Below are 19,844 nucleotides of genomic sequence, written 5' to 3'. Positions count from 1 at the left end.
ATGTCGGATAAGTGGTATTGGGAGCTTGAATTGTCGGGTATCTTTACTGTTAAATCAGCACGGAATTGGGTTAATGATATGATGCTTCCTTTGGGTAGTATGCCTACTAGGTAGAACCGTTTTGGCCCTATTAAAATTAACTTTTTTATGGTTTGTGCTTTTGGATAGTATTTCGGTAAGAGCTAAACTGGTAGAAAGGGGGTTGTGATAGATTCCTTATTATGTCATGTGTGTCATAATTCTCAAGAAAGTGTGAAGCATTTGTTGTTGCAGTTTTCGGTTGCTGGTCAGGTTTAGAGTCGGGTTGGGCATTGGCTTCATTCAGTAGCGAATCTAGAACCAAAAACCACGTGGTTCCTTATGTAAATAAAATTAAAAAAAAATGAAAAATACTAGTGGTGGCGGGTCGGGTTGTATGACTAAAATATTTAAACATCCATTCAATAGATACAATAAAGTTATTACAATTGAACCCTACGAGGTCTTATATCTTGAAACATATTCACAGTTGCGTCATTACCGATACCTTTTAAAACATTTTTTTTTCAATATACGATACTAAACTATCACTCAAAAATTGATCACTCATTTTGTTGCGTATATCGGTCTTTATCAACTTCATTGCTGAAAATGTGCGTTCCACACTTGTTGTTGCTACGGGTAAGATGAATGCAAGTTTCACAAGAAGGTAAATCTTAAGAAATATTATATGCTTCTTTTCTTCGACCATCTTTTTGGCAAGGTGTCCAATGCTCTTCAAATCAGCAAATCGTTCATCTTCTCGCACATCTTTAATGTAATTTCCAAGTTCCACTTCAAGAACTCGAAGATCATATTCTGTTGGAAACTCTTCCGGATAAAGTGTAGCCATTTTCATTATTTTTTCTAAATCAAAGGTTTTAAAAGATTCACTTGGGCACAAACAAGCAATACAGAGAAGTAAATTTGTGTTTACTTCATTAAAGCGATTGTTTAGCTCTTGAAGTTGCATATCAATCACCTCCTTAAATACATCAACTTGATAATGGTGCAAGTTGTTAACCTTAAAAAAAATATATACACATATATATATATATATATACATATTAATAACTTGATCAAGGTGTTAATTGGAAATAACAAACATTACTAACTTGTGAACCTCTGTGACGACTGTATCCATTAAACTATTCATCTTCTAAATCCACAACTTTAACTTCGTTTTTAGCACAAAACAAAGTCACTTTTCTCTAAAAGTGGGCCCCATCCTACATCTCTAATTTCTTGAATTGCTTTTTTTGAGCTACTTACTTGATTCATAGCATTTACGATATCTTGGTCTTTTCTTTGTAGTATTGTATTCAAATGATCCGTCACTCCCAAGATATCAACCATAAAATGTAGACAAAACACAAAATCAAACGATTTTAACCATTTTAAGATGTGAATTGCTTCAGCTCTACGATCACGATCACTATCAAATTCATCAAGGTCTTCAAGTACATCACAAATGGAAGCATATATGGTTTGGATATTTAATAAAGATGCAAAATGAGAACCCCATCGAGTATCAGACGGTCGTTTAATACTGACTTCTTGATTCAAACCGGTACCACTCTGAAGCTCACCTAAAATAAACCACATAAGAAATGGATTATCCGAATAAATAGCATAAACAAATAAAAATAAACCACATAAAGCATACCTTCTGCCAATGTTGCAATAACTTTATCTGCTTGTTTTTTTCTTAACTTATCTCATCTTTTGTAAGAAGATCCAATAATATTTAACAACCGAGAAACCACATCAAAAAAATCATTAATCGTCGTGTGATTCTTTGCAGCAAACACTGGGGCTAACTGTAATTCGTGAGCAAAACAATGAACAAAGTGTGCAAATTTTGTTTCATTCATAATCAAAGTCTTCAATCCATTAAATGCACCACTCATATTACTAGCACCATCATATCCTTGGCCTCTAATCCTACTAGGACTCAAATTCCGTTTTGAAAGCATATCATAAATGGTAGCCTTTAGTGACAAAGCTGAAGTGTCATTAACATTTCTAAGGCCAACAAACCTTTTCTACAACTTCACCTTTTCTATTTACAAACCGCAAAACCAATGCCATTTGTTCTTTACATGACACATCACGTGACTTGTCTACTAAAACTGCAAAAAAAAAACATTTCCAAGCTCTCCCATAATAACATTTAAAATTACATCTGAACATGCTTGCACAATATGTTTCTGAATTTTACCACATTTCATTTGTGCATTTTTTGGGGCATTCTTTAACACAACGCGATCTACAACATCACATCGATCAGCTAACCACTGTAGTAATTCAAGAAAGTTACCTTTATTATCCGAGTCTTCTTTCTCGTTATGACCACGAAATGCTAACCTTTGTCGGAGTAGGAACCTAACACAATCAATCGAAGCATTCAAACGCGTACGATATTCTTTTTCTTGTAAAGTAGTTTGTTTCTCAAAAGCAGATGCGATGGATTGTCTTTGGTTCATCAAACTTTGACACATTTGGACAACAATAGTGTGTGGAGTTCCTTATTTGTGGTTATCTATTTCTGATTTCCTATTCTAAGCCTTGAATCCAGATTTCACAAAATGATCTGATCCACCTTGATTGTGTATACTTGATTTGAATAGATAACAACATAAACATAATGCATCATCCTCTTATATACTATATTCTAACGAGTATTTATTATCATCACACCAAGATTGAATAAATCTTCGAGGTTTACCTCCAAAATCACGTGGTGGAAATTTATGATTTAGAGGTTGGAAAGGCCCTTTTTGTAAGTATGCTCTTCTAATTTCATCTCTTTGGGTTACATGATAAACTTCTGTACTCGGTCGTTCAAACGGATCAACGGGTAGTGAGTTTAAATCCACCTTCGTATACTTATGTTGTTGTTCGCTATCTTCTTTCTTTTTTATAAAACTTATGCAAAGACATTCTTGATTCTTGATTTTGAAATAAAATTATGAAATTAAATGTTACAACTTACAAGAGTATCAAACTAATAACCATTATCAATATTTTGTTATCAAATCAACAAATAATAAAATCAAGGCAACATGAACCAAACTGAAAATCGAATCACAATTCAGTTTGGTTTGATTTGAAAATTAACAAAATCAAATTTTGTGGTTAAAAATTAAATCCAAAATTTTAAAAGTTTCAAGTCTAAATAAATTGAATGAATATTAATCAAATGATAAGAATGTTAACCAACTAATGAAGACAAGAATTCTGATTAATTACACTTATAAGTTAAATTAAATTCAAATATTAGTCTTACTGGAAATTACAGCTTGCATTTTGTATCAACATCCATATTCCATAATTGTGTGTTTTTAACTCATTAAATGGAATTGTCAATTAATTACTTAATCAAATTAAATTCAAAATTTGTTGCTAACGTGTTGTGGACCACAACTTTTGTCTTTTGGTGAAGAATTATACAATTATACAAATCAAATAAATGTAATCAATGATAATGAATTGATCAGAATTCATATAAAGTTGCAATTTATAAATTACAAACCTGTTGTAGATGATCACTTGGAAGCTGTCGCTGGGCTCACTGACGGCTAGAGGGAGACGGCGGCCGGCGGTGGCAGACAACCGGCGACTTGGCCGGACGACAGTCGGCGAACGGAGAAGGTAAAAAGCGGTGTCGATTTTTGATCAGGAAACGGAGCAGTTCAGCACAACAGCGAGGGGTATGAGCGTCGTTCCGTTTCTATTTTCCTTTCCTTTTGTGTTTTTTTTTTAATAATTGGATTGGGCTATTAATTAGTGAAAGTGGGGTAAGATGTTGGGCTGTTAAATATAAAATATATGGGTTGATGATAAATTTTTTTTTACCAAAACTAATTAGGTAGGTCTTTTTATAAAAATTAGGTAGTTCCTATTTTTTTTTCTATATATTCTTGTTCTATTAAAAAAAGGTAGGTCCTCGGACCTACCTTACCATATGCTAACTACGCCGCTGGTTTCATTTGGACCTTCTTATGTTTTTATCTATCCGTGATGTGGTGGATTGGATGGATTCTAGACCGACAGTTCATATGGAACGCTCAATTGTTGAGTCAATGTTCATGGAGGTCATGTGAGTGCTTTGGACGTTTTGTAATTCATTATTTTTTTAGTAGCAATAAACCTAAAAAAGTCAAACTCTTTGATTCTGTTGTGGATCTTTCATTTCAGAATTCTAAGGCTCGAGTTAACTGGATGATGTGGTTGCAAAATCCAGTTCGGTCTTAATTTGTTCTTCTCTCTAGCTCCTTGCTAGATGTTAATTGGATGATGTGGTTACAAAATCCAATCAAATCCAAACATTTCTACTTTTTATTCTTTTTAATTTCAACAACTTTATATGAAATACACATATAAAAATAAATACTAAAAATCTTAAAAATATATATTCAAAATAATAAATACTAAAAATCTTAGGAGGGTAATAACGTTTATTCTTTGTCTATTTTAGGTCTCTAACGTATTTTTTGTGCGTATTATATCATTAAGGTTATTCTAACCGTTTATAAATAATCATTTTAATAGGAAGAAACCGGTAAAAAAGATTATTTCTAAACGGTTATAACAACCTTAATTGTGTAATACATACAAAAAATATGTTAGAAACCTAATATGGATAAACAGAAAACATTATTACCCTCTAAGTCATTATCCCTTGACTAAAATGTTTATTATCATCTTCATTTCCATGTAATCCATTTTCTTTCGACCTTTATTTATTTAAATTGAAAATTGATAAAGTCAACACATGAATACATTCTATAATATTAAACAAATCACTAAGATGCTGTTTGTTTTTTTGAAGTTAAAATGTCTGTAGTCTGCGGACCACATCTGTAAGCCTCTACAGCAGAAGAAGTGGACAAAATATCTGCAGTTTGCAATAAGAAGACTGTTTGTTTTTAATGTCTGCGGGCTGTTAAAATAAATTAAATTTTAAACTTAAATTCATGTCATAAACATTAAAAATGCATTTTTAACAAAAAAAAAAAAAAAAAGAAAGAAACTGCACCGTGGCCCATGTTTTTTTTTTTTTTTTTTGGTTTAGGTTAAAATGAGGTTTGAAGACTTTTGAAGACAGTGACCCATGTCTGCGCCAGGAAGACCTCGTGCAGACGTTTTCTGATCTGCGCACTTCCAAAAAACAAACAATCTGCGAGGGCATATGTCTACGCGTTGTCTGCGCGACGCAGACAAAAGTGGTTGCGCAAATCTTCACACAAAAAACAAACAACCCCTAAATGAAAACATCTTTATCTTAAACAGAAAACCGTATTATTATTTTTCAAAAGCAAAATTAACTATATCTAATTTGAAATTTAAAATTAACAGTAAATTTTTTCATCTAGACTTTTGCCATAAGATTTTGGATATAACAAATTTACTGATTTAGTCCCTAAGTCCTTTAGTATTTTAGATTTTTGCTAGGGATGGCAAAAAAACCCGAACCCGACGGGGAAACCCGAAACCGATAATTTCGGGTCGGGTAACGGGTCATTATAGGGTTTTTTATCGGGTTCGGGGCAGGGAGTGTGTTATCCTCGCCCCGATATATATATATATATATATATATATATATATATATATATATATATATATATATATATATATATATATATATATAACGTTCAAATATAAAATACTTATCGTGGACAATTTTTTTAGTTATTAACAATCTGATGTTAATGATCATTTTTATGTGTTTTGACGTATTAAACAAAACTTAAATCAAATAATTTTTTATATAACGTCCAGTTTATTTTATTAAAGTGATGCATCATGTTTTTAATTTAAAAGAGTTGCTAGAACATGTATATTTTATAAGACATTGGGATACCCTAAAAGAGAATAAAGATTTCGTTATCAGTTATTGTAAACCCGATAAGATACTCGAAATCCGACGGGGAAACCTGAAACCCAATGGGGCGCCCCGATAAGATACCCGAAAATTATCGGGGTGGGTTTGAAAATCCATGCCCCGCCCCGAACCCGCCACATTGCCATTCCTAATTTTTGCCATAAACGTTTTAAATATTGGTAGATTTAGTACTAAGCACTTTTACATTTTAGATTTTTTGCATAAAGGTTTTGAATAATGGCATATTTAATCTTTATAATTTCGTAATTTACAAAAAACATCCCTATGAAGATTTTTTTATACAAAATGTTTTTGTATGTTGATAGGTTGGACCTATATAGAAAAAAATTACAAAAATTATCCTCATAATTTACAAAAAAAAAGATCATTATGTATTTTTTTTACATAAACAGTCCATATACTTAAAAAAATTACAAAAATAATCTATACCTAATAAAAAAAACTCACAGAATACGCCACCAATAATATATTGATACGTTTCGTCCCTACACTTTTTTGTTTCACACTTTGGCCACAAGACTTTCATATATTTACTTGTTTGCTCCATACATTTTTTGTAGTTACACAAGTTCGGCCCTTCGCAAAACGGGGGTAATAACACTTGCTAGAACTCTAGATACACAAACTCTTGTATAGGTCAACATCAACAAGATTATAATTTTGACCCAATAATAATTGTTTGATGGTCAAACAAAAACATAAATTTCTAAGTAAAAGAATAGCAACTAAACTCTAAAATCACTTGGGTTTTATAGAAATAAACAAAACAAGGTCGAAAAGCTATATTACTTCTAAACATTTACTTACATTTAATTTCCATTTCATATATACATATATATAAAACCAATCTATGTTATAAAGCTTAAAATCAAATAAAAAACAGAGTCGAGTTTTTTTATTTCATAATCAGATCGTTTATTTGACTATACTGTTGTTCAAGCCACGACTGGCGGTGTTCCGGGAGGAATGGCGGCAGCACCATCTTTTCCGGCGGACATGCATAGAGCTTCTGAGTAAGAAAGCACCGAGTCGAGATCAATGTGACAACTCAACTCGTTGATGTATTTGAAAAGGGTATCAAAGTCCATTAGCTCCCCCATTATTTTAACCCTATGTGTTTTTAGGATTGCAATACATATGTAAAGATGAAGATGTTCACTTGGATAACGAGTCCATAAAATCTCCCACAATCTCATTATTTCTTCGTATTCGAATTCCCTGACATAATCATTTTATAATTAATACAAGATAACATAACCCATTTTATTTTATCAACTTTGTCCTCCTTTTATAGATTTTTACGATTTTGACCCTATGTGTTGTTATTAATCATACAAGAAACTCTTCTTACCTTTTGAATTGTACAAGAATCCATCGGAAACAGAATAAATAATTCAAGCAATTGTTCTCCTCAAAATATTCGTGCAATGGTTTGTCTAGAATCTCCATCAACTGCCATGTCAAACACTCAAATTACATATTTACCCTCATTCAAAATGATTATCTTCAATTTGAAACCATATTCGATAGAAGGGTACTTTTGACTTTTGACTAAAAGTCAAGCACTCGCTCTCAATCTCTTGTGATAAAACACAACCCAAATGTATAATGTTTATGAAAACACACACACTCACACACACAAAGGTGAGAGAGAGAGGGAAACAACCTTTGACAATGCAAAAAATTGAAATTTCATGCCACTTTGATCATGTTTAAAATTTGGTCCAAATCTTTCCATTAAATACACAAAACACCAAAAAGCTTCTGACTCATCCTCCATGACATAAAGAATTGGAGATAAGAAATCATTCATACCCTGTAAAAGTTTATTATTATATTTCATTTGTTAACAAAAATAAATAAAAACTAATATAATCTCAAGGGAGTTAAAATGAATTAGTAAAAAAAAGTTATTACCTGACAATAACCAATTTCAAAGTTATAAAATGCGTATGTCATTAAAATATGACGAAGAATATTCACGTTTTCATTTTCATCACCTTCATAGAATGGTAGCATTCGATCAGTTCTTACCTTGAAAAAAAAAAAAACAAAATAATTTAATTAACATTTATAGAAATAAAAAGTCGAGAAATTTAGTGAACAATATGTTGTTATGGTTAATTAGTTATATAACTTATACCACATCTTTATCGATAAGAAACTTTAATTCTTTAAATTGGGCTTCTTTTATTGATTCCCCTGTGGAAACGGAAATACTCTGCGATTGGAAAATAAATAATTATTACAGAAATTAAAAAAAAAAAAAGATAATAAAAAAGCAATTTGTTGCTAATTAAACAAACCTGCCATTCGTTTTTTAGGGTTTCATATTCCGATTTCTTAATGGTGGAAAGATAACGCCTCTGTGTATATGTAGAATCATACGCATAATATCCCAATAAGAATTTCCAAATCTGAAATTAAACGACATTAAATTTGTAGTTTATGCTCGATTTGACAAAATAAAAACATTTAAATAAATAAAAACCTCTTTACGTAAACTATGATCCACTCCTCCATAAAAAATTCTCTTCTTTAAATCACTTGGAGACACAACTCGGCCTTCAGCATCCAAAAACATTCCCCACTGCATAAAAAATTTCAGCTGTTGGACCAATTTTGTAAAAACGTCCAAACTTCAGGGGCTTTCTAGCAATTTATCGAAAAAGCAAGGTATACCTCTTCAAGTTCTAATGGAGATTGTCGTGGTTTTCCCCATACCAATGATATTTTATCAAACTGTCAATAAAAATAAAAAATAAAAAACATAAGTTTACACAATTATTAATATCACGTGAGTTAAATCGTTAAAAAAAAATCACCCGAAGAGGATCCTCGAAGTTATTTATATGAAATAAATTTCTATCTTCTAATGACCTGTGAATTAAAAACATGTGAGTTAAATCGTTAATCATTTTGTTACAAATAAAATATGTTTTATAATAATAGAATATAATAACAAACCTAACAATATAAACATGTTGTTTAATTGTAGCTAGAAATTCTTGTACTCCTCCATTGTAGAAGTAAAGCGGAGGATACGCTAAACCTGTATAAACCTTTTAGTTTTTATTTTTAAAATTTTTCTAATTATTGCTTTGCATTAAAAGACATTGCTATAAATAGGAAGAATTTAAAATTTTCAAAGTACAATGTTGTAATAATAGAAAGAAATTAAAGTAATAATTAATTAAAACAATTTAACGAAAGTACATTGCTATAATCGTACCAGATGATAGAATAACAACAGCATATTGCCACCCAATTTTTGGAGTGTGTACTCGAATTGATTGGATATCGGTAAAAGACACTGGTTTTATGGTGTATAAATTCTTGTCTGCATGAACAATAACTTAAAAAATTACATCCAATTTTTTATATAAAGCATAGTGTTATTATGTATATAATATAACTATATATATAATTATATATATACAATAACCTCTTTCAGAAAGCCTAGCATTTGAGATTCGGCCTTTATAAGGCATCCAAGTCTATTTTGAAAAGAAAAAAAAATTATTATTATTATAAATATATTGATTGAAGATGTGTAGCTCAAAGATAACTATTTTTAAAATAAATGTATATTACCATAAATAGTGAAGAATCTTGTTTAATCAGTTTTAACCTCCCACTGATTCTGTCAGCTGCATATTGGGTTGGATTAATTGTGACTTTCTCCTTCAAGTAAACAATTTCTGCGTTTTCTAGATCACTAAAAGAGCTTTTCTTACTACTTAACATGCCCTATAACACAAAAAAAAAAAAAAAAAAAAAAATTTGAAATTACTGAAGTTATAAAATACATGGGATATGAAATTAAGATTTAAGACCACAAAAAAGCATGAACTTTATGGCATAAAGACAGATGCTGCGATGAAGGGTGGTCTATGAAGGCTAATGAGAAGTATCAAAACATTTTATCTTTGGAATACATCCAAATAATGTTACATGACAAAATTACACGATTGATTTCTTGTTTTGATTAATTTTAAATTATATCAATTTCACGCCTAAAAACTCATATAAAATTAAATTCCTTCGTAGCTTTCACAATTGTCCATGATAACCTAAGCTTCTAATCAACCGGTTGTACTCTACAACTATAATCGATCAAATTGTTCTAATCATAGTTTTTGCTAGAGATGATTTCTTCGGTAATTAAGATGTGTGTTGCTTACTTCTTGAGATGCGGTGGCGTAATCAGCGTCATCGGATAAATCCTGAACCTCCATTTCGAGCATCGCCGCCGGGATTCGGAATTCGAGATGCTTCAGCAACTTATTCTCGAAGAAATAGCAGTGGAAGTAAGCTTCCATGTCATAGAAAGTAGACTCCTCTCTTTCCCCTTTTTTCTTGGCTTTGAAAAGGTTTCCTGTTTTCAAGACCTTAACACACATAAACGTGCGTACAATCATATTTTGCATGATATGTATAAAATTTGGGTATTTATTAACTATATGAGATTGTATTTATCAAAGATTGAAAATAATCTAGAGTAAATTACACTAATGGTCCCTGTGGTTTAGTGTAATTTGCGCATTTGGTCTCTAACTTCTTTTTTTAATTTAGAAGGTCCTTATTGTTTGTTTTTGTTATGCGTTTGGTCTCTATCTTACCTAAAAAGACTATTTTGGCATTGATTTTTTAATTTATATTAAATAAACACACCCCCAAACTCACTCATCACCTTACCTTACCTACCCCACCATTTTTCCGTATTTAAATAATATTTTTTTTAGGTAAGACAAATACCAAACGCGTAACAAAAACAAAGAGTAGGAACCTTCCGAATTAAACAAATAAGTTAGGGATCAAGCATTCAAATTACCCCAAACCATAGGGACTATTCGTGTAATTTACTCAATAATAGGAAAAAAATCATCACACCGACAAAACTTGTTAATCTCAAGAATATTTATGTCAAAAGTCATTTGTCTATCTATTCAAATAATAAGGGTTGCAAAGAGAATTGATATATTTACTAATATGTTAGTTGCATATAAGATTTTGTTGGTGATACATTTAGGATTCCTTGAATAGAATTTATTGTACTTCTATTTTTATAATTTTTTATATATACGTTTTATCTATTATACAGTAAAGTATTGGGACATAACTTCATTATTTTGCGTTGGGCATTAAAACTCAATGGACCACCATTGCTCAGATCTTCAAGTGCAATTAGGCAAAGTCGAATGTCATGTTCACATTTTGTAAAATCAATTGTAAAATACTAGATGTTTTTGCTTCAAACATGCACAAAAAATACCGTTTTAGATGATTTTGATAGGTTCTAGTTTGTATTATTATGGATTTTGTTTGACTATAAAATTTATTGCTCTTGTTTAAATAAATTTTTTATATGTTCGTTTTGTCTAGTGTATGGTAAAATATAAAGGCAAGATTTCACTATTTCACGTTAAGAATTAAAAACCAATCGATCAACCATACTTGAATCTTCAAATCCAATTGAATAAACACGAATGTAATGTTGACATTTTGGATAATCAATTGAAGACCTTCAACCATGATACCAAAAGTTCTTCAAATCCAATTGGGCAAAGATGAATGTAATGTTGACATTTTGGATAATCAATAGTAGATCTTCAACCATGATACCAAAAATTCACAAGACATTGAGCAAACCTCAAAAGTCTACACCTACAATGGTACTTTAGGGTTGAATATACTCTTTTTGACATTGCATTATGCTATTATCTTCCTATTATATATATATATATATATATATATATATATATATATATATATATATATATATATATATATATATATATATATATATATATATATATATATATATAGAGAGAGAGAGAGAGAGAGAGAGAGATAAGTTTAAATGTTTCTCAAATCTATTGTGTGCTAGAATGCACCAATAGAAATTTAGTAATAATTATATGTATATTAAATGTTATCCATACTTATAACTCATTTTTATGGAAACTAATTAAATTCGTCAATAATGTCAACAATAATATTCTTTCAGAATGAATTCATATCTAGAAGAATGAGAGTGTATTCCAACAGAATGAGAGTGTATTCTAATATAATACACTCTCGTTCTTCATATTCTATGCAACTCTATTGTATTTTAAGTGAGTGAGTCCTGAAACAAAATATGAACTCATATATAAAAACCTAGATACGAATTCATTCTGAAAAAAATGTTATTGCTGACATTAATGACGGATTTAATTAGTTTCCATAAAAAGAGAATTATAATTATGGATATTATTTAATATACATATAATTATGGAAATCATTTAATATCTATATTTATTTAATTAAATAATTATTTAATTTACTAAATTCATATTGGTGCATTTTAGCACACAATAAATATAAGAAACAAAATAACCTATATATATATACACACACACACACACACACACACATACACACACACTAGCAGTCTACCCGCGTAAAGCGGCGGGACGTGTAAGCTCTTTTGGTGATATGCTTCCTTTATAAAAATGGTATCTTCCAAAATAAAGTACATGTCGAAGACAATATAATCAAACTATGGTGTTATTTGATACATGATACATCAAATAGCCGATAAATAGAAACCGGTCAAGGTGACACAGAATATGAAAATGTTTAACTTATTCAAACAAAAATAATAGAATTATATAAGAATACACAAAATATGAAAATGTGTAATAACACATGAGTGATTATACATTATTAATTGTACAATATTTCTTTATACACCACATTTGTTGTATGAACTCCATCACCTTTTAAATTTTCGTCAGGCTTCACTAATAATTTTGTATTGCAACGTGAAACCCCTCTGGACAATGCTACATAAAGCTGTCCATGCAATAATACTGGGTTTGGAACACCAAACACTGTTTTCATCCCTTTTATCACTATATATGTAACATCCAAAATTTCAAACAAATTTAAACTTTTAAAAACATGTCAAGTTCATCAAAATATTACAACTTTGTTTTCAAAACATTGTTTATCAGAGTCTTGTCCCCAAAAATAACATAATAGGAGGAGCTGTACGATCACGCCTTGGCCTTGCCGCGATCCTTTGATGTACCTGAAACAATAAACTGAAACTGTAAGCCCGAAAGCTTAGTGAGTTACCCCAAAATACCGATACACATACAGTCCACATAGCAATATCAACATTAGCATATCATATCAATCAAAACAGAACAACATGTACTGGGTCCACATCTTTGCAAGCTGGACTACCCCTGGGCCCTCAGTACAAGTCTGGAATGCCTACCGGGCCCTCAACTCGTATCTGGAATGCTCCCGACTCCTTAGTATGAGTCAGGAATGCCTATCGGGCCCTCAGCTCAAATCTGGAATACTCACGGGTTTGTTGGCTACCGCACGGAGTAGTACAACCTCAAACCACCCCACACAACATGTCGACATGTAATAGATAAATGCACATACAGGTAATCAATCAGTATCACAGGCAGTCTTATAGATCTACCCGCTAGCATATCAACTGGAATACATTACTAACTCAACTTAACATATCAATAACTACTAGGATATCAAATTCAATGGGCTGGCCTTGGTGCCTTAGACCCCTTAGTATAGTGAGGACAACTCACCTTGTAGATGTCAGCTCGGTAAATAATCACAGCTCTCTGATCACTTGTCAAAGACTCCACCACCTATTACCATAATACGATTATGCTCATAAGTCTCTATCCTCATAGAGTACTCCATAACCCAACTAGTTAACCCTGATCAAGGTCATATTCCTTAGTCAAGGTCAACAGTTAATGTTGACCTTAAGTCGTCGAGTACCCTCGGCTGCTAGCCGAGTTCCTCGAAACTTTTACCTACTCGTCGAGTCACCAGCGTGACTCGTCGAGTTCCCACGATCTCGATTGAGGCCCTAGAGCCACTCGTCGTGTTTCTCTTCTAGTAACACGTTGATACACACACATTACTAACTTGGAGGAAACTCATCCGACTCGACGAGTTGTTCATGCAACTTGTCAAGTCTAAGGCAACCTTCATCGGACTCGCCAAGTTGTTCTACCAACTCGTCGACTTCACGACTATATTCATACGACTCGCCGAGTCGTTCTTGCGACTCGCCGAGTTCCTTTAGTACTTAAGCCATACAGATCCCTTTTAAGCCATGCAACGACTCCAAACCACAGATCCAAGCTTCTAGGGCATTCCTTTCACGTAAAGTTGCAAAATTTACGTGTATGCATGGCTAAAAAGGTCCTTGATGTCCAAAACTAAGCTCTTAATGGGTTTCATGCACAAGGAAAGCCTTATTCACGTCCAAGACAGGAACTTTATGGATCTAGAACTCGGGAATGGTCCAGATCTGAAGTTACAACTTCAGATCTAGCTTATGTTTTGCAATATCACCTTACTTACACCTCAAAACCCCTAGATTTCCACTATATGAGATCTAGAAGGGAAAACGGATAAAGGTGTCGACTTGGTACCTTCTATGAGTGCTAGCTGAGGTAGATTTCGGGTTCCACTCCTCCCTTGCTTCTAGCCCTTTGCTTCTCCAAGTTCTTCCTTCCACAAGTTCTACTTTCAAGCTTTCAAGGCACTAATGGCACAAAATACTCGGTTAGGGTTTTCCTTTGAGTTCTATCTGACTGTAAGGAGGCCAAATGGGGCTTAAGCCTCCTTAAATAGAGTGCAGAACCCGGGACTTAGGGTTTCTTTTGCCAGCTCCTACTCGTTGAGTCCCACTCGTGGGCTCGCCGAGTCAGTCACTTAAGTTGCGATTCAATCCCGCTGCTACTCGACGAGTAGGGCCAAACCAAGAAACTACAATTGGACAATACCTGAGAATCGGGGCGTTACAATATATGTAATTAGTTAACTGTTTGTTTTAAACTTATTAATGCCTTCAAATTTATTTTTCGGGTATGATTTGCATACTATTGCAACTACAAACCAACCATCTCAGGGTGATGACAACGCAGTTGTTAACTCCTAAGTTTTTTTAGTAGAAGTGTTTTATTAGGATTGAATTTTTATGGTTTTGTCTATCTTTGGGTTTTTTAAAATAAGTTTGATGTTTTATGGTATTGATTTTATGGAAATTTAATATGTTTTATGATGATTTTGCAAAAGCGGTTGGAATGAAATGAGTAGGTCAATAAGCTCGATTCATAAATATTATAAAAAAACCAAATGTAATGTTAATGAAGTATCTAACAGAATGAAACATCAAGGTGTGATGATGTCACACATTGAACTTTATTGACATGTAATTTTGTTGGTTTATTTATCCAATCTTTCGTTAATTTATTTCATTCGGAAATATATTATATTTCAAAGAACACAAGGTAGATACATATTGTTATTGGCGATTTATATTGAATTTTTATATTTCAAAGAACACAAGGTAGATACAAATAGTCGTAACCATCGCATTATATATAGGGAATTAAACTTTTAGTGTGCACACCTTATGCTTAGTTATATGGTTATTTATATTGAATTGTTTATATTTAAGTAATTTAAAATTTTATTATCTTTTTTATTTTAATATTACATCAAAGCAACTATCAATAAAAGTTATGACAAACATCAAATTTCAGGCAATGAGGGGTGTTGTTAAGTAGTTTTTTGCAATGAACAATTTCATTTTTGCAAATGATGAACGGTTTTTTTAATGTATAGTTTATATTCGAAGAATTGTTTCATTTTTGCAAAGAATTTTGTTTGGGATATTAGTTTTTTTTAACGGATGACATAGTTTTAGGCTAACCATAGATTAAGAAAAACAAAAAATTTCTTTTGATAATGGAACGGTTTTTATTCAACTTAGGTATTATGCACATTATGATAAATTTTATTGTAAACTAATCTAAAAACCAAATACCAAGCAACAATTGGACAAAATATTATCTCACTCTTACAATGAATAATGGCCGTCGTTAAATTTAATAATGAGATTACCATCTATTTAGTTTATTTTAAGCTAAAATGTTCATTAATATGTTATTAGCAAAAGATGACAAAATATTTTTTGATTTTTACATTCAAAATGATGGTTAATTGTTTACCAAAGTCTGATGGTTAAATTAATGAAAAATGAATTAAGATACTAACATTTGAAATAAACAAATCAATGAAAGTCTATTACATATTTACTGTTTCAAAAAACAATGTACTTTCAATTATCTACTCTAAATAGAATACTACTTTTCATTATGTGATAGAATCAATCCTAGTTTTCATTATGTGATAGAATCTTCTCACTTTATCACTCCAACAAGCATTTCCTCTAGATTTAGAACTGAACACATAAAATCTCATAAGAAAAAACAGAAATCACTTATGGACATTAAATTTTTAATAATATGAAAGAGAAAAGTTATAGAACAAAAGGTTTTGTGACAAAATCTATATGGAATAATAAAGATAAAATCTATTAAAAAAATGGATTCAAGGATCCTTCCTGCATCCATGAAGATCTTGTATAAACATCTAAATATGAGAATAATTACATAAATGTATTTTAACAAAGCCATGATGGACAATATCTAAAAATTACATTATCCCTCAAAAAATAGAATCTCCACTAATAACCTACAAAAAAACATACAATCCAAGTAATTAAGATACATGAGAGGAAATATGCACCCAACAAAAATAACATACTTATATTTATTGAAATAGATACAATTCAACTTCGTTGGCACCGTATGGATCCCGAATCTTATGTTTCTTATGGTAGCATGCAACACATTAACAAAAAAATGCCATTACTCGTTTTATCTTTCTTAAAAAGACTTTAAACCACCATACATAAAAACTAAATTAAAAACCCACCAAATATTTTGTGTGAGCTATCTTAACCAACTTATGAATTAGCCACCACTTCACGCATTCCATCTAAATGAATGAAAATTCAGATGCAAACATTTAAAATAAAATTTAGATGCATACATTTCTTTTTTTAGAATAAAACAAGGCACTTCCACAAATAATAATATACCGATTGAATACATCTTCTCTCTAATGTAAAACCCACAAGGCTGCATCGAAGGGACATTAATTTGACCATTTCTTTCTGATACACACATGGGCACAATTAAAGGAAAATGGAATAAAAATCATCATGCTTGGAATTACTTTAGTTACAACTTTACTTACTTTCCGAACCATATGGTATGCCTTCGCCATCAATCTGTCTAGTGCAATTACACTATCTACATCACCAGTAACTTTCTCATATGACTTCACCAGTTATTTCAGATACAAACATTGCAAAAAGAAATATGTCAACAACAACCAAACCTCTTTGTTGGTCCTCATGGACAATGTGAAAAAGAATCTTTTTTTAGGTCTTAAAATGTGCTTGATTACTGGAAGGTCGGTCACCTTAGCTATCTGTCTTACTTCATAAAGATTTCTGAATGGTGAAAAAAAATATGACGTAATATTTTTATTATTCTACAACTTAACAAAATCCCAGTTTCCTATCACCAAAAGTATGATATCATACTAACATGGCCAAATGTACCAGATACTTATGAATTATGATATTGGCAAAGACCATAGCAACTTCTTTTGCAACAATTGTATGGTCTTTCTTGTAACCCTTTTCAAATATAGGGATCCAAAAACAAAATATACGCACCATTAACATGTCACCATTAAGAACATTAGAGGATAAAAGGGTTAATTTCATACTTAGAGCCAACAAGTTTGAGTGTACCCTCCAGTCTACTGGAAAGTGTCACATGCAACTATCATCACATTGAATATCAACTTGTTGAAAGTCTGTAAGCCACATGCAATTTAGCATTCAACATTATTTTAGTTTTTTTATGGAAAGATTCATGTTTCTAATCTTTTTACCTTGGCAATATTAGTTGACTTTCCAAATCTATTGCCTCCCACAAAAAACACAAGATTTGGATTCTTCCATAAAATATGCAGTAACTTAAATACAAAAATAGATCACAAAATTAATAAAAGTTTCAATATATTGTAAGAGTTGAAAGAACTAACCTAATGTTTAATCCTAAGTAAGAAAGGATTGTGAAAGCTTAGCTCAACTCTAAACCATTCATGGGGTATTTCCTATTGATTCTCCTTTCAGTGTGAGTGAACGAAAACATACAACTCAATCTAAAAAAAACAACCTAAGATATGCTCATGTTACTGCAAACACCATGACATAAAATCTATCAAGATGCAAAGAGAAAAACAAAAGCATTCATGTCATTGGATATCCGTAGGTTGAGTTTTGAAAAAAAAATCCAACTAAAAGGAACTCAAGTTATGTAAATCGTAAGGAAATGGTACAACTGAACCACAAATCATACAAATCCAAGATCCTACTTAATTTTTCGAAAAAGATGAATGAAAGAGAGAGGAACTGATCAAAAGGTTATGTAAAAGCTTACTTAGAGGGCATCCATCCATAATGAGTTTTTTAGCAGAATGATTCTTGAAACATGTATATAGAAGCATTAAAGTGAATCAAATAACTAAACTAATCATGTTAAATCGATTCGAATAAATTTCTCTTTTCCATCAATTGACCTGACCTGTTTGACAAAAAGCTTAAAAAACATCAGAAATCTTATATGATCGACTTAGGGTTTACCTATGCCAATGAGTAGTGGTGTTGATGGTTTTTTTGCTGTTTGTGTTGGCCATGGAGGTGGGAACGGCGATTTTAAGGGATTTTCTTTGGGGAGAGACACGAAAGGTGGTGAGTATAAAGGAGATAGTGGTGAACAAACAATATGGGGAGAAGATGGTGGAACATATGAAGGTGGGTCTACTTATAAGCCCTAAAATCATTACCTTTTTCAAATAAGCCCTAAAATCAACGGTCATGGTAAAGGGAAAACATCAGCACCGAATAAACATCATATTTACACAAAACATTAATTACATGCCTATAACAAAGATGGTAGAGGTGGAGGTGGTGGTCGCGTATGGTGGCGACTGGCGGTGAGGGTCATGGATGATAGTGTCTGTTTGTAGGGTTCGTAGAGGTAAAGATGTGGTGGTGACTACGTTTGATGATGGTGGTGAAATTGCTATGATGGTGGTAAATGCAGGTAGATGGTCGCATTTAGGGTTTTTATGGGAGAGAGAGAGAGAGAGGGAGAGAGAGAGAGAGACGATGAAGAAGATAGAAGAAGGATTCCAACAGAAGCAACCATAATCCAAAGATATTTGCCGAAATCTCAGTATCCCACATAGACTCGATAAAGGAATTCTTGTATGCATCAAATATGTGTACATTCAGTTATAAAATTTGGAATATTTTAAATATAATATTATTTTATTGATAATTACTTGTACTATTAGCTTAATGGTTTGGAAATAGTGAGATTTTTTTTATAAGATTATATATATATATATATATATATATATATATATATATATATATATATATATATATATATATATATATACACCAATAGATATTTAGCCTAACAGTATGGTGAGATGTCATCTTTTTCATGAGGTTGTTTCATGTTGTGTAAGGAACATATGTAAATTCATAAGTAGTTTAGGAATTGATTAGAGTGTGTATGTATGTATCGTTGTTCTTCTTATTATTTTTTATAATATATATGGTTTTAGTATATCATATACTGATATTTTGTTTACTTTTGGGATCAAACTTTGCTCATAATGTATTTTCTGCACGATTATCTAAATGATTGGTATCAAAGGGAACGTGGCTTAACGATATAGATTATTGTTGGATTGTGTTATCAGTAGTGATCACCACCATAACCACTCCAAAATATAGCTACATCATCGCGTCATCTCTACCATTACTTATAACTTCCCATCACAACCCCTCACCACTCTACCTCATCCATATCATTTTAATTTTTTATTTATTTTAATATAATATTTACACAATTAAAATTTATTTTCAATAAATTAA

At 31.6% G+C, this 19,844-nt stretch overlaps 2 protein-coding genes across 2 annotated transcripts; both read right to left on the bottom strand.

Annotated features, from left to right (window-relative positions):
- Nucleotides 1-529: 529 nt before the first annotated feature.
- Nucleotides 530-2,519, bottom strand: LOC145046083 (uncharacterized). The gene is made up of 7 exons (XM_078994374.1): nt 2,240-2,519; nt 2,059-2,150; nt 1,782-1,838; nt 1,685-1,687; nt 1,291-1,596; nt 1,142-1,177; nt 530-1,042 (listed from the first exon to the last, which is right to left on the bottom strand). The coding sequence occupies exons 1-7, from the start codon at nt 2,517-2,519 to the stop codon at nt 530-532; spliced, it is 1,287 nt and encodes a 428-aa protein (XP_078850500.1).
- A 4,133-nt stretch (nt 2,520-6,652) lies between these two features.
- LOC144998718 (uncharacterized) lies at nt 6,653-10,349 on the bottom strand. The gene is made up of 14 exons (XM_078958459.1): nt 10,111-10,349; nt 9,521-9,676; nt 9,372-9,423; nt 9,159-9,266; nt 8,894-8,978; nt 8,752-8,806; nt 8,609-8,668; nt 8,418-8,516; nt 8,233-8,343; nt 8,070-8,147; nt 7,844-7,960; nt 7,593-7,742; nt 7,278-7,378; nt 6,653-7,144 (listed from the first exon to the last, which is right to left on the bottom strand). The coding sequence occupies exons 1-14, from the start codon at nt 10,345-10,347 to the stop codon at nt 6,862-6,864; spliced, it is 1,692 nt and encodes a 563-aa protein (XP_078814585.1). The 5' UTR covers nt 10,348-10,349; the 3' UTR covers nt 6,653-6,861.
- Between the last annotated feature and the right edge of the window lie 9,495 nt (nt 10,350-19,844).

Source organism: Lactuca saligna, chromosome 5, assembly GCF_052625555.1.
Source record: "Lactuca saligna cultivar CGN05327 chromosome 5, ASM5262555v1, whole genome shotgun sequence".
Classification (NCBI taxonomy): domain Eukaryota; kingdom Viridiplantae; phylum Streptophyta; class Magnoliopsida; order Asterales; family Asteraceae; genus Lactuca; species Lactuca saligna.
Note: the sequence above shows the minus strand (reverse complement) of the source record. Positions and strands in the feature narration are given on the sequence as shown.

Excerpts from the sequence above, each read along its gene's own strand:
- LOC145046083 (XM_078994374.1), bottom strand. The coding sequence starts at position 2,519 with ATGTGTCAAAGTTTGATGAACCAAAGACAATCCATCGCATCTGCTTTT. Across the intron at positions 2,151-2,239 it reads AAATGCACAAATGAAATGTG|TTTTAGTAGACAAGTCACGT; the intron begins GTAAAATTCAGA and ends TTTTTTTTGCAG. Across the intron at positions 1,043-1,141 it reads TGGATACAGTCGTCACAGAG|GTTAACAACTTGCACCATTA; the intron begins GTTCACAAGTTA and ends ATTTTTTTTAAG.
- LOC144998718 (XM_078958459.1), bottom strand. The coding sequence starts at position 10,347 with ATGATTGTACGCACGTTTATGTGTGTTAAGGTCTTGAAAACAGGAAAC. Across the intron at positions 9,267-9,371 it reads TGCTAGGCTTTCTGAAAGAG|ACAAGAATTTATACACCATA; the intron begins GTTATTGTATAT and ends TTGTTCATGCAG. Across the intron at positions 7,743-7,843 it reads TTGAAATTGGTTATTGTCAG|GGTATGAATGATTTCTTATC; the intron begins GTAATAACTTTT and ends AAACTTTTACAG.